Source organism: Taudactylus pleione, unplaced genomic scaffold (genome assembly GCF_031769625.1).
Source record: "Taudactylus pleione unplaced genomic scaffold, aTauple2 ptg000456l, whole genome shotgun sequence".
Taxonomy (NCBI): Eukaryota; Metazoa; Chordata; class Amphibia; order Anura; family Myobatrachidae; genus Taudactylus; species Taudactylus pleione.
Window position 1 is genome coordinate 434,160 of NW_028284858.1, and position 12,934 is coordinate 447,093.

General features: G+C 50.2%; 1 protein-coding gene across 1 annotated transcript in view; it reads left to right on the forward strand.

Moving 5' to 3' along the window:
- Positions 1-12,934, forward strand: part of RNF213 (ring finger protein 213) — a 282,285-nt gene that overhangs the window by 82,069 nt on the left and 187,282 nt on the right. Inside the window, exon 17 of the mRNA XM_088448501.1 lies at positions 3,176-3,359. Coding sequence (XP_088304627.1) covers positions 3,176-3,359 — 184 coding nt within the window. The remainder of the gene's footprint in view (positions 1-3,175; positions 3,360-12,934) is intronic.

Consider the following 12,934-nt stretch of genomic DNA (forward strand, 5'->3'; position numbering starts at 1 on the left):
ACTAAAGGAGGGCTAGGGGGGACGGGGACAGGGGATGGTTAGAATACTTACCTGCCCCAGTCAGGATCTCCTCCTGTCGGGCATCCGCCGCTGGCATTTCAATTCCATTCCACAGAGGCAGTATTCAGTATTACCCTTTTGTCGCGTTAGTGATGCGAATAAGACACATATTTTGTGAAAAAGACTATGGCAGGAAGCTTGGCGCGTTTAAGTTGCAAAATCCGTGACGCACCTGACGGGACTATTTAGTGCCATTTTAGGATTAGATATACGTGGACACGTGGACTTTTGTAGAAAATATTAAAATAATCCCTACCTAGTCTATATTGTCTTTAACACACAACACTCAAGTCGATTGTTCAGTGGAATAGTATATCGTATTGGGGACCAGTGGGAGTATTACATTTAATGGGACTGTCCATCTAGTAGTGTCAATGTAACAAATGTGATCTGCTAGAGATGTTGTGGAATGATGTCGGGTGATGTGAACCTGCAGGCTTCAGTGGTGGTACACTAACCTTTTAGGATGATGTCTTATTGTGTCTTGTACCACTGGGAGGCAAGGCTTCCCTAAAACAGTTAGCAAAAATGTAGAGAGGAGGTTTATACCAAACAGGGCTGTAGCTAGGGTAGTGTGGCCGGTGCCATCGCACAGGGCACCACAGGTCAGGTGGCGCTGTTTGGGCCTGACAAATTTCTGTTTACTATCATTCTCACTTGTAGCTTCGTCTTATTTCATCCCCAGCATCTCCTGGCCTCAACTATCTCTTCCCTGGCCCTTCCCCATGAAGCCATGGCCCTTTTTTGGGTGCATTATGCCCCTTTGAAAAATGAGGGGGGCGCCAATGCTCTTTCTGGTACAGGGCACCAAAAAGTCTAGTTACGGCTCTGATACAAAATAATTATTTTAATGAAGTAAGTTGTTTCTAATATAAATATATATTACAATATGTATCGGTAGATAATAATTCCTTAATAACTACACATAACTTTAATATTGCCAAGAAATTCAATAACTTTTGATTAACCAATTAAGGGCCATATTCAATTGCCGGCGAAAAGCCCAAAAAACGACTTTCATTTTGGGGGCGAAAAAAAAAAAGTTGGGGAACAAACTTCTAAACTAGCAAAATAGACTCAAGGGGGGTCCCCAAGTATGCCCCATGTTTTTTTTTTTTTTTATTGCAGGCTGTTGCGGCAGGTGGATTTTTCAAGTATTTTTAAAGTTAACATTAGCCACTTTAAAATATGCTTGCACCCATTTTCAAGTACCCCAAATTTGGTGGGACTAGTCATTTTTCCCCCCAAAAAACATACTAAATGCTATTCTTTACCCTTTATGCAAAGACGCTAAACTGCACCTATTGAGACCCTTTAAACACCCCAAATACCCTTTAAACACCCCAGGGCTATTCGGGGGTACTCATAGTGAACCCCCATGTCAGAGCATCTTTTGGGGGGTGTCAGGCGGATTTCCCCAAAAATGACAGCACTTTTCGCCTGTTTCAGTTTCGCCAGCTCCCGTTTTTGCCGATTTGGAATTGAATACGGGTATACGCGGGGACGAGCGCAATACTTTTTCACTCTGAAAAGCGACGATGAATATGCCCCTAAATGTTACAAAGATATCTTAGACAAATTTGATCATTTACTTAAATACTATTACTGTATGTAAAGGATAAATACAGTTGTTTCACACACACTGTAACTCATAAAATATTGTTCTATCTAGCGGGGTTGTTAGTATGGTACATATTGAAACACAGTTCTTGTATCAAACTTTGGTGCACATATTTCTATACGGTATAAGGGCCTGATTCAGCAAGGATCACATTTGCAAAGTTGCACGCAGGCTATATATATGACGTATGCATGCAGGCAGCTTTGCAATGCGATCCTTGCTATTATGCAAATGCAGCAGGAGGTGTATGACACCCCCTGCTGCATTTGCGATCCAAGCACTGCGACGGAAGTCGCTGTGTAGGGATCACCCTTGCGACCATCAGTGGTCGATGGCCGCGATGGTGGACGGCGCCGGGCTGCCGGCCAGCTGAGTAACCTGGCTGGCTTTTGAGCCCAGCAGACTGCGTACGTCCACGTAGTCTCTGGCTAGCCACTCCTGGAAAACAGGGCAGACATGCTTTGTTTCCGGGAACGCCGGTCACCCCCACACCGCACCTTAAATGCCTCTACCTGTCAGTCATGCAGAGGCATTCAAGGGCTAGCGTGTGTATTAGCAGGACCCATTCTGCACACTCGCAGAAAGGGTCCTGCGCATGCGCAGATTCCCATGTCTGTCACACATGCCCTCCCACAAGCAGTGCTTGTCACACGTCTCTTCCTAGCAGAGCTTGTCACAAGTTTTCTCCTCCAGCAGTGCCTGTCATACCACCGCCATTCCCCCCCAGCACTTGTCTAACATGTCATGCCCACTCCCCTGCACAGCAGCCTTGTCACACATGTCCTCCTCCCATCGGATTGCGCTACTTGCCTGCTGTCACTGCTGTTTTCTCCTCCCCACAACATGGTTGTGGTATGATTGGTCGACAGCTATCATGTTGATGTGCATCAGGTCGACATGAGATTGACGACATGCAGCATCTTTCCACCCGTTTTCAGCAATTTATGCCTCTAGCTGGACGATCGTTGTTTGCTGCGCTGGGCAAAGAATGATGATGTTTCAACTAGCCAGATATTTGCCTGGTTTCAATGATAGTTGCCCCATGCAAGACCAGCTTTAATCTCCAAATTGGCACCATGTTAGTGGGATATCACTTAAAGGCTGACAATTCTCACATGTACATTGTTATATGCTCGCTTTGTGCAGAGAATATGCTCTGCATTCGCTGTGTGAACTTTGCATATACCCCAAGTTTTTGATCTTTATGATTTCACATTCATTTGACTGTGGTGTTGAGCACCTATTACAGGTGTATTCAACATGAGGCCGCCTAGCTGCTGTGGAACTACACATTCCAGGCTGCCCTAGCCTAATTTTGCTGTTAGGGCTTGCTAATTTATCTATAGGGTCTTACAGTTTTAGGACACTTACAGAGAGTGATTGCCCTGACTGCATTTGAATGTGTACAGGTCATCTGTCAATGCATTGGTAACAGATGCAAATATCTGTACAACAAACTACTTGTGCTCAATTTTCTCCATCTTTCTTCAATAGTCAAACAGTGATATTCTCAGCCAATTAAGTAACTACAACCTAGAACAATTCGGCCGATTGGTATCAAGTATTATAGAAAATTCATGGCCAAAGAATGACCAAGGTAACCGGGTAAAGGACAGCTATGAAATTTTACAGCACTTGTTACAATGGAAAGATGCAACATACATATTCAAACTTTATGGTAAGAAGCTTCTTTGATTTGTTATTGTATGGATTTATCTTATTTCAGTTTCAGATTAATCAAAAAAGTGTGCACTGCACTTAAAGGAGCAGAAAATGTGCTTAAATCTAAAGTACACACTTTTTAATTTTGGAATTAAAATTTCAGGTCAATTATTTTTTTTCTCAGTTTTTGCAAAGAAAAAAATAATAAAAATTAGAATTTTTAATGTGTTTTCTCTTAGTAATTCATTTGTTGATAACTTTTTCATGCATTTTACCTTGTATAGTATCATATTCCCCCTATCTACAGATTTTAGAACTAAAAAGTTGTGAATAGACGTCTTTTAATTATGGCGAGATGGGTACGGGATACCGGTGCTCTGGATCCCAGTGATCAAAATCCAGACACCGGCATCCTGACAGGGTTAAGATACAGACACCTGTCGGTAGGTATCTTAACCCTCCCCCTCTTTTTAACCCTAACGCTCCCTCCCTGGTACCTAAACCTAACTTTCCCCCTTAGTGCCTAACCCTAACTCCCCCTAGTGCTTAACCCTCCACCCAACTCTGCTATTTACCTTCGGGATGCCGGCGCCATGATTCTGACAGTTTTCTAAGCACCTGCATCTCTTCTGCTGGGATACGGAGCGCATCCCATTATGGCGTGTGTGTGTGTCCAGAATATAAACACCGTTTTGCTATAAAAACAAACATTTTTAGTTTTCTTTGAACACTGAGGGCCTGATTCAGAGCCAGATGCTCTGACCAGAGCGCTCGCTCTGAATCAGGGCCCTCCTACCTCAACTTGGAGCGGCCTCTTGGCCCACCCACAGCTTATGCGAGCGTCCATGATGATGGTCGCGATGGTCAAGACCATCGCGACCATCGGGCTTGCGACGAGACCCTGCGGTAGGGTCTCGCTGCCGCAAGCCCTGGAGTGATTTTGGCTCTATCAGAGCCAAAATCACTCCCACTGACATCACTAGTGATGCAAGTGGGGCCGGCCCCAGATGGTAGGCGTTCCCATGGGAACGCCTCCGTCTGGCAGCCACGCCCCCGGCACGCCCACCAAAGGGGGCGTGCTGTCACTCACCATCGACCGCACGCCCCCTTTGGTGCGAGACCCTGAGCGACGGATTCCCCGTCGCTCGCCGGGTCTCGCGCATGCGCACGACGGAGTACCTTTGTCCATTTCTCCACATAATCACCTCCTTCATTTAAGCATTTATCATATCTGTGCATGAGCTTTAGAATCCACTTGTTGTAGTTTGCTGTCTCCAGTCCGTGGAAACAGTTCCTGACTGCAAGCTTCAACTCATCATCACTCCCAAACATTTTGTGACCAGAAAATCTTTTAGCTTAGTGAAAAGGTGAAATTTGCTTGGACTGATGATCAAAAACCTCCCACCCAAAACTGTCACAAATGATGGGTGTCCTGGTCAGTATTCCTGATGCACACTTTTTCGTCCATTATTGAACATGTCACACCACCTTGTCACATCACAATACACAAGTTTTAATTGTTGATAAATTATAGCAGGTATCACTTTCTGCACATTTAAAAATAACACTTCACAGTCAGAGGCATTTTCTATTATTGGGTTCATTATAATAACGCACAGCATCGCCAAAAACAACCATAACAGCACGCCACTCATGGAGCACTTAGGAAACAGGTTAGGCAGATTGCCCGACCATGATTTGGGGATGGTGAATGGCCTTTGGGGCTGGAATGTGCAAATGGTGCTTACCCTAAATTACCCTCATATATATGTATGTATGTATCTCTACAAGGGTATGTGTGTGTGCATGTGTGTATATATTTATATACACACACTGAAGTGGCAAAATTCATGGGATAGATGTGTAGTATCATGTAGGACACCTTCTGGCCACAAGTAGATTGAAGATGTTTGGAGAGATGTTGAGCCATGCCATCTGGATAGCTTCCGCACAGCTCCCTGATATTTATAGGTGCAGGATCTTGGGTGCAAATGTACCTCTTCACCACATCCCATAAATTCTTGATGGAGTTCATGTCAGGTGAACGTGGTGGCCACAGTGGTTGTCTGAACTATCCAAAATGCTCCTTGAACCAATTCTGGACAATTTGGGACCGATGACACGGTGCATAATCCTGCTGGAATATTCCATCATTGCAGGGGTACAGAAAGTCCATGAAGGGCTGCAAATGTAGCGGTTACCGGTCTGTGACATGTTCAGGCAGACCCAACCCATGCCACGTGAGCACACCCTACACCAAAACCAGCCTGCATGGTGCCTTGTTGACAACTGGGATCCATGGCCTCATGGGGTCCGTGGCACACCCGAACCCTACCATCAGCCCAAAGCAACTGGAACCGTGACTCATTGGACCACACCACATGTTGCCAGTGCTCCAGGGCCAATCAGTGATGTCACTAGTCCAGGTGAGGCGCTGTGTCTGGTGTCATAGTGTTAACAAAGGTACTCTGGTGGGTCTTCTACTCCCATATCCCATGGAAGCTAAATACTTTAGAATGTAAGCTCTCATGAGCAGGGCCCTCTTCCTTCATGTGCTTCTCCTTCCTTTACTCATACGATCATCTACTCCAAACTACCCACAAGGGAACCTAAAATTTGGTTGCTGACACCTGCTGCTTTCTACTTCAGGGTCCATAGGGTATCCACAGGATACCTTGGGGTATAGGTGTGACGTCAGTCGCTGGGCACCATAGAGTTAAGCTTTTCAGCCTCCCAGGATGCACTAGGGTCCCCCTCCTATACCCCGCCCCCGAGCCAAGGCACCTCAGTTTAGTTTGGTGCCCGGACCGGAGTCGGGTGCACCTGTCGGAGTGGGGGCTAGAGCTTCAGTGCAGCTGTGGCTGCACATCTGGATGTACAGCATGGACAGTCAGTCCTGACGTCCATGCTGTCTTCCCTACACCCTCGCCGGTACCAGAACGCCGGTACCGATCTGGGGATGCTGGTGAGCATCTGGGGTCACAGCTAGCGGTGACCCCAGATGTTCCGGACCATGGCCGGATCCAAGGGGGACAAAGGTAAGCAGCGGGGTCCCGCGGTGGGTCCCCGCTGGTCACATGGTCCTAAGTCCCCAGGCAGGGGGCTCCCTGGGGACTGGCTGCAGCCTGGAGCCAGGCGACCAACCTGCGCTTTCCACTACCCCCTGGGACAGCGGACCGCAGCAGAGCGGTAGCGCTGCGGCGTCCCAGGGGTTAAATGCATGCCAGGGGAGCGCGCCTTCCCTGTCTCACAGCCGGCGCCTCCCCCGCTGCACACAGCCCTCTCTGCACGCTGCCGACTGGTCCTGTGGCAGCACTCCTCCCCCAGGCCAGCCTCCTCTCTGCTCCTCGGCGGCCATCTTCTCCAGAACGCATGGTGAACGCTGCTGGAAGCCTGGAAGGAAGCATCGTGGTCTGGGTCCCCCCGCATACCTGTCCTCCGCTGTGGTCAGGTCTGTGTATGCAGCGCTGTGTCCTACCAGGCCCTGTGTCTGCGTAGTTGAGTGATCAGCGCTGTTAGTGCAGGAATTGATTTTCTTTGCATTGTATGTGACTGTGCTAGCGCTGCTGCCTGTAACTTTTCTCTAAACTGTCAGCTTTATTACTGTCCCTGTTCTTTCTGCTAAGCCCCTGCGGTGTGGTGCTGCAGGGTGGTCTCTCGCCTATTTAAGATATAATTGGTGAGAGAGGTCACATACGTGGTGCCATCATGTCCGAAAGTGATTTTCCCCTCCGGCTACAGTGTACTATGTGTAAAGTACCGTTAGCAGAGGGGGAGGGTAGTGCGGAGGGCCTTTGCCGGCAGTGTTTGTCCATGGCGCGGCCTCTTACGGTTACAGCACCGGTACAGGAGCCGCCCTGGGCTTGTTTCGCTCAGGCGCTTACAGCCTTAGTGGGCCAGTTAGCTCTGCAGCCCGCGTTTACACTGATGGGTTTATCCCAGCAGTCAGTGGTGTCTTCACCCATGCAGGGTTTCCCACGACAATTGGTGGTACCCCACAGTCTCCCTATTTCCCCGCTCCCGGTTTCTCAGGAGCCAGCGTGGGTTAACTTCCTGACGAGTTCTGTACAGCACTTGTCGGATGTGTTGCAAGGGGAGTCTGTGATGCGGCCGCATAAACGGCCGGTGGCGTCTCTGTCGGCTCCTTATGAGGATGACGAGGGGACGTCTGATGATGGGGAGATTCTGGATCCTTACGATCAGGAACCTCTCCATACTAAGGACGCTGATGCTAAGTCCAAAGTATATATTCCTGGACTTATTCGGGCGGTCCGCACAGCCTTGATGATTGAGGACGAAGTTCCCCCAGCGGCTAAATCTAAGTATGCCTTTTTCAAAGATGTGAAGGGCGATGCCACAGTCTTTCCTCTTTCGGGTCAGTTGGTGGACCATTTAGAGGAGGCGTGGAAACAGCCTGGCAAAAGATACCAGCCGCAGAGACGCCTGGCGGTGGCTTATCCGTTCGCGGATAATTATTTTGCAAAGTGGGAATCCCCTCCACAGGTGGATTCTCACGTGACCCGTCTTGTCCGTAGTGCCACATTGCCGATGCCATCCATGTCCTCCCTTAAGGATGCTACGGACCGCAAGGTGGAGATCTGCCTGAAGTCCGCTTATTCCCTTGCGGGTGGGCAGCACGGCCGGCTATGGCCATTTGCTGGGTTGCCAGAACGATGGAGCGCTGGGCGGATTCATTAGAGGCTTCTTTTGATTCCGACTGTCCGGCCGAAAAGGCGGAGTTGATTGGTAATCTCATTGATTCGGCCACTTATATCAACGAGGCGGCCCTAGACATTAGTACTCTGGTGTCTAGAATTTCTTCAGCAGCGGTGGCTGCTCGTCGCACCTTGTGGCTGCGATCCTGGAAGGCAGACGCAGATTCCAAAAAGGGTCTGGAGGCGTTGCCGTTTACCGGAGAAGTTCTCTTCGGTCCGGATCTGGATAAGATTGTGGCCACGCTGGCGGCAGCCAAATCGGCTTGTCTCCCGTCGGCCGCTGCTCCTTCTGGTTCTGGACCATCGTCCTTTCGGTCATCTAGGGCCCAGGGCAGGCCCAAACCACAGTCGTTTCCTCGACAGGCTGGCCCTAAGAAATCGGCCAAGCCCCGGAAGCAGGCATGGAGTACCAGACGTCCGGCTCCCAAGCCAGATGACAAGCCTGCGGCCTGACGGTCCGGGCCTCCCTTTGGGGGATCCCAGGGTGGGAGGCCGCCTGCTGCAGTTCGCCCAGTGTTGGTCGGCCACTACGACAGACACTTGGGTTCTGGAGGTGGTTTCCCACGGATACTCCCTCTCCTTCCGGCACAGACCCCCGGCTCGATTCTTCACCACGGGTCTACCATCAGACCGGAACAAGGTTACGGAGCTGCGGAAGGTATTGCACACTATGCTCCAGGCTGGAGTTATAGTGCCTGTTCCATTCTCCCAGAGGGGCCAGGGTTTCTATTCAAATCTATTTTTGGTACAGAAACCCAATGGGTCGTATCGTCCGATTCTCAACCTCAAAGCACTCAACAAGTCTTTGCGGGTTCCGAAGTTTCGGATGAAGACCCTACGGTCCATCATTCTGGCGCTGGAACCTGGGGACTACATGGTGTCATTGGACATACAGGACGCTTACCTGCATTTCCCTATTCTTGTGCGCCATCAACAGTTCCTCAGGTTTGCAATCCGCAGCGACCACTTCCAGTTTCGGGCGTTACCTTTTGGCCTGGCGACAGCACCACATGTTTTCACCAAGGTGATGGCGGTCATGGCGGCTTCTCTGCGGCTGCAGGGAGTCCGCATGTTGCCGTACTTGGACGACCTGTTATTGGTGGCAGGATCTCCAGAGCTCCTGTTACGCCACTTGGACCTGACCATTGCACTGCTGCAACGGCACGGCTGGCTAATCAACTGGCAGAAGTCCACTCTAATCCCGTCTCGGAGGATTCTGCATCTTGGAGCCTTATTGGACTCGGAACAGCAAAGGATCTTCGTGACGGAGGACAAGATTTCTGCTTTACAGTCAAGGGTGCGCAGTTGTCTGCACAGCCGCCGGGTGTCCCTACACTCGGCGATGAGGTTACTGGGCTCCATGGTGTCGGTGTTCGACATGGTGGAATACGCCCAGTTTCACTCCAGACCTCTGCAGCACCTGATCCTGTCCAAGTGGAACGGGCTGCCTCAGTCTCTGGAGTCCCAGACGATTGTGATCACCCCGGAGGTTCGCCTGTCCCTTGCGTGGTGGTTACAGACGACCCACCTCAACAAGGGACGTCCGTTCTGGGTTCCAAATTGGGTCCTGTTGACAACGGACGCCAGTCTTCGGGGCTGGGGAGCAGTTTCGGGTCCACACTTGTTCCAGGGCAGGTGGACGCCGACAGAAGCGGAGCTTCCAATAAATATCTTGGAACTCTGTGCGGTCTTCAATGCTCTCCAGCAGGCACATCGGTTTCTCCAGGGTCACCCGGTGCAGGTCCAGTCGGACAACGCTACCACCGTGGCCTACATAAACAGGCAAGGAGGAACTCGCAGTCGGGCGGCTCTCGTAGAGGTCTCTCGGATCCTGGTTTGGGCGGAGTGAAATCTTCCGGCCATATCAGCGGTCTTCATTCCGGGAGTGCTAAATTGGGAGGCGGACTTTCTAAGTCGCCAGGACGTTCATCCAGGGGAATGGTCCCTGCACCCGGACGTTTTTCAACTGCTGGTGGACAGGTGGGGTCTTCCAGAGATCGACCTCATGGCGTCCCGGCACAACAACAAGTTGCCGGTGTACGGGTCTCGCACAAGAGACGAAGAGGCGTCTCTGGTGGATGCTCTGTCCGTCCGGTGGACGTTCCGGTTCGCATACCTGTTCCCTCCGGTCTCCCTTCTTCCACGGGTAATCCGGAAATTCAAACAGGAAGGAGGGACGCTCCTGTTGATAGCTCCCGCGTGGCCCAGACGGCACTGGTTCTCAGACCTTCAGGGTCTGTCCGTGGACAGTCCTCTGCGGTTGCCGCTACGACCGGACCTTCTGTCTCAGGGTCCTTGTCTTCACCCGGACCTGACTCGGCTGTCTTTGACGGCGTGGCTGTTGAGACGGCCATGCTGAGGTCCCGGGGGTTTTCCAGCTCTGTGGTGCGTACCATGTTGCGAGCTAGGAAACCGTCTTCCGCGAGGATATACCATCGCGTGTGGCATACGTTCTTCCAGTGGTGTCGACCGAGAGGTTATGCACCGCGGGAGTTTCGTCTGTCTCGGATTCTCGCCTTCCTGCAAGCGGGACTAGATCATGGGCTTCGCCTTGCTTCTTTGAAGGTACAGGTTTCGGCCCTGTCTGTCTGGTTTCACCGTAGGATTGCTACAATCCCGGATGTGCGCACCTTTATGCAAGGTGTTCTCCGCATTCAGCCGCCCTTTGTTCCACCTGTGGCGCCTTGGGATTTGGCTGTGGTCCTGAGGGCTCTCCAAGGGCCGCCGTTTGAACCACTGGGCTCAGTGGATCTTAAATGGCTAACAGCTAAGACTGTTTTCCTTCTGGCTATTGCTTCGGCCAGACGTGTCTCTGAGTTAGGGGCTCTTTCTTGTAGACCCCCTTTCTTGGTTTTTCATGGGAACAGGGCAGTGCTCCGCACTCGGCCCGAGTTTCTTCCCAAAGTTGTTTCCCAGTTTCATGTTAATGAGGAAATCGTTGTTCCGGCCTTTAACTCACCGGGTCTTTCCGTGGGTGAGGCCTCTTTGGATGTTGTGCGGGCCTTAAGGACTTATGTTGACCGCTCTTCTTCGTTTAGGAAGTCGGACGCTTTGTTTGTCCTCTATGGCTTCCGTAAAAAGGGTTGGCCTGCTTCAAAGCAAACTTTGGCAGCCTGGATCCGTATGGCTATTTCTGAAGCTTATCTTCATGAAGGCCTACCGGTTCCTCCTTCTCTGAAGGCTCATTCCACTAGGTCTGTGGGCCCTTCGTGGGCAGCTCGACGTGGTGCCTCGACAGTTCAGATCTGCAAGGCTGCTACGTGGTCCTCTGTCCATACCTTCGTGAGGTATTACAGGTTTGACACCTTCGCCTCTCAGGATGCTTCCTTCGGGCGGCGGATTCTCCTTTCTGCACAGGAGCGTCCCCACCCTTAAAGGATACTGCTTTGGGACATCCCCAAGGTATCCTGTGGATACCCTATGGACCCTGAAGTAGAAAATATGAGATATGGTAAGAACTTACCCTTGTTATCTCTATTTCTACGAAGTCCATAGGGTTCCACAGGACTCCCGCCCTGTCGCACCTGTGCTGCAGATGGGCTTTGCTCTGGTCACCGGTTTTCCGTCTCCCTCTGGTGAGAATGTGATTCTTGTATGTGTCCAGATCTTTTTTCTCTCTCTTCCTTCTCCTCCTCCGGCCTATGGCTTGATAACTAACTGAGGTGCCTTGGCTCGGGGGCGGGGTATAGGAGGGGGACCCTAGTGCATCCTGGGAGGCTGAAAAGCTTAACTCTATGGTGCCCAGCGACTGACGTCACACCTATACCCCAAGGTATCCTGTGGAACCCTATGGACTTCGTAGAAATAGAGATAACAAGGGTAAGTTCTTACCATATCTCATATTTTTGAGTGGTTTGATCGCTATTGCAGCAATGTTTATAAACTATGTCCTTGTCCTGCATTGTTTTGTACTGTGTACTTTGTGAGGCGTTGCGGAACCCTTGTGACGCCATATAAATAAATTATGATAATAATAATAATAATACTGCACTGACCTGCTGGATATGCCAATGGTACCTCCTGCATTGAATGTGGATATGTCTCTTGTCTGTTACCACAGACAATTCTGGCCAGACACCACTTGTCATAATCATTAATCACCCGTGGTCAGCCACTGGTGATGTCCAAGGTGGGTGGTAATTCCTTCCATGAGGTATTCCTGGTACACACTAAACACCATAGATCGAGGTATGCTGAGTGTCTGCACAACTTCGGAAATGGAATGTCCCATCCATCGGGCACCGAATATCATGCCCCGTTCAAACTCCGATAATTCATGTGAGCAGCCTAGCCAGTGTACAAACTGACTCACGAGATGTCAGATTACAATGGATCTAGGCATTCCCAAGATGTCACAAGATGGTGGCACCTACCATTACCTTTACATACTGTTATCCCATTACTTTTGGCACTTCACTGGACAGATGTGTCCAGGGGTGGATTGGGAATTATAATGTGGCCCAACATTGGCTAACTGAAAGTGCAACTCATTGATTTTTCGCGTGCCTGAAAAATGGCGTGTCCTTATGAGAAGGGGCGTGTCACGTGAAATACCGTGGCCACTCCCCTTGTTTTCGTCAAACTTGGGGCATGCCTGCTCATGTGCACAGTATCTATTAAGTGGGTGAGAGGCGGGTTCCCATACTCCCCCCCCCCTACCCCCCCCCCCCACCGCAAGAGGAGCTCTGACTCAGAAGGCAAGAATGGTCTCATCTTGTGATGTGAAGAGATCTTCCGCTGGCCACCCTGGTTGCTATGATAGACGTCAGTACGCTGCCTGTTATGCAAGTGTTTCACTACTTGTAGAGACGGGCCTAGACCAAGTAGAGCTGAGGATGAAATATCTTTAAAAAAAAAATCTTTACTATTTTTTTGT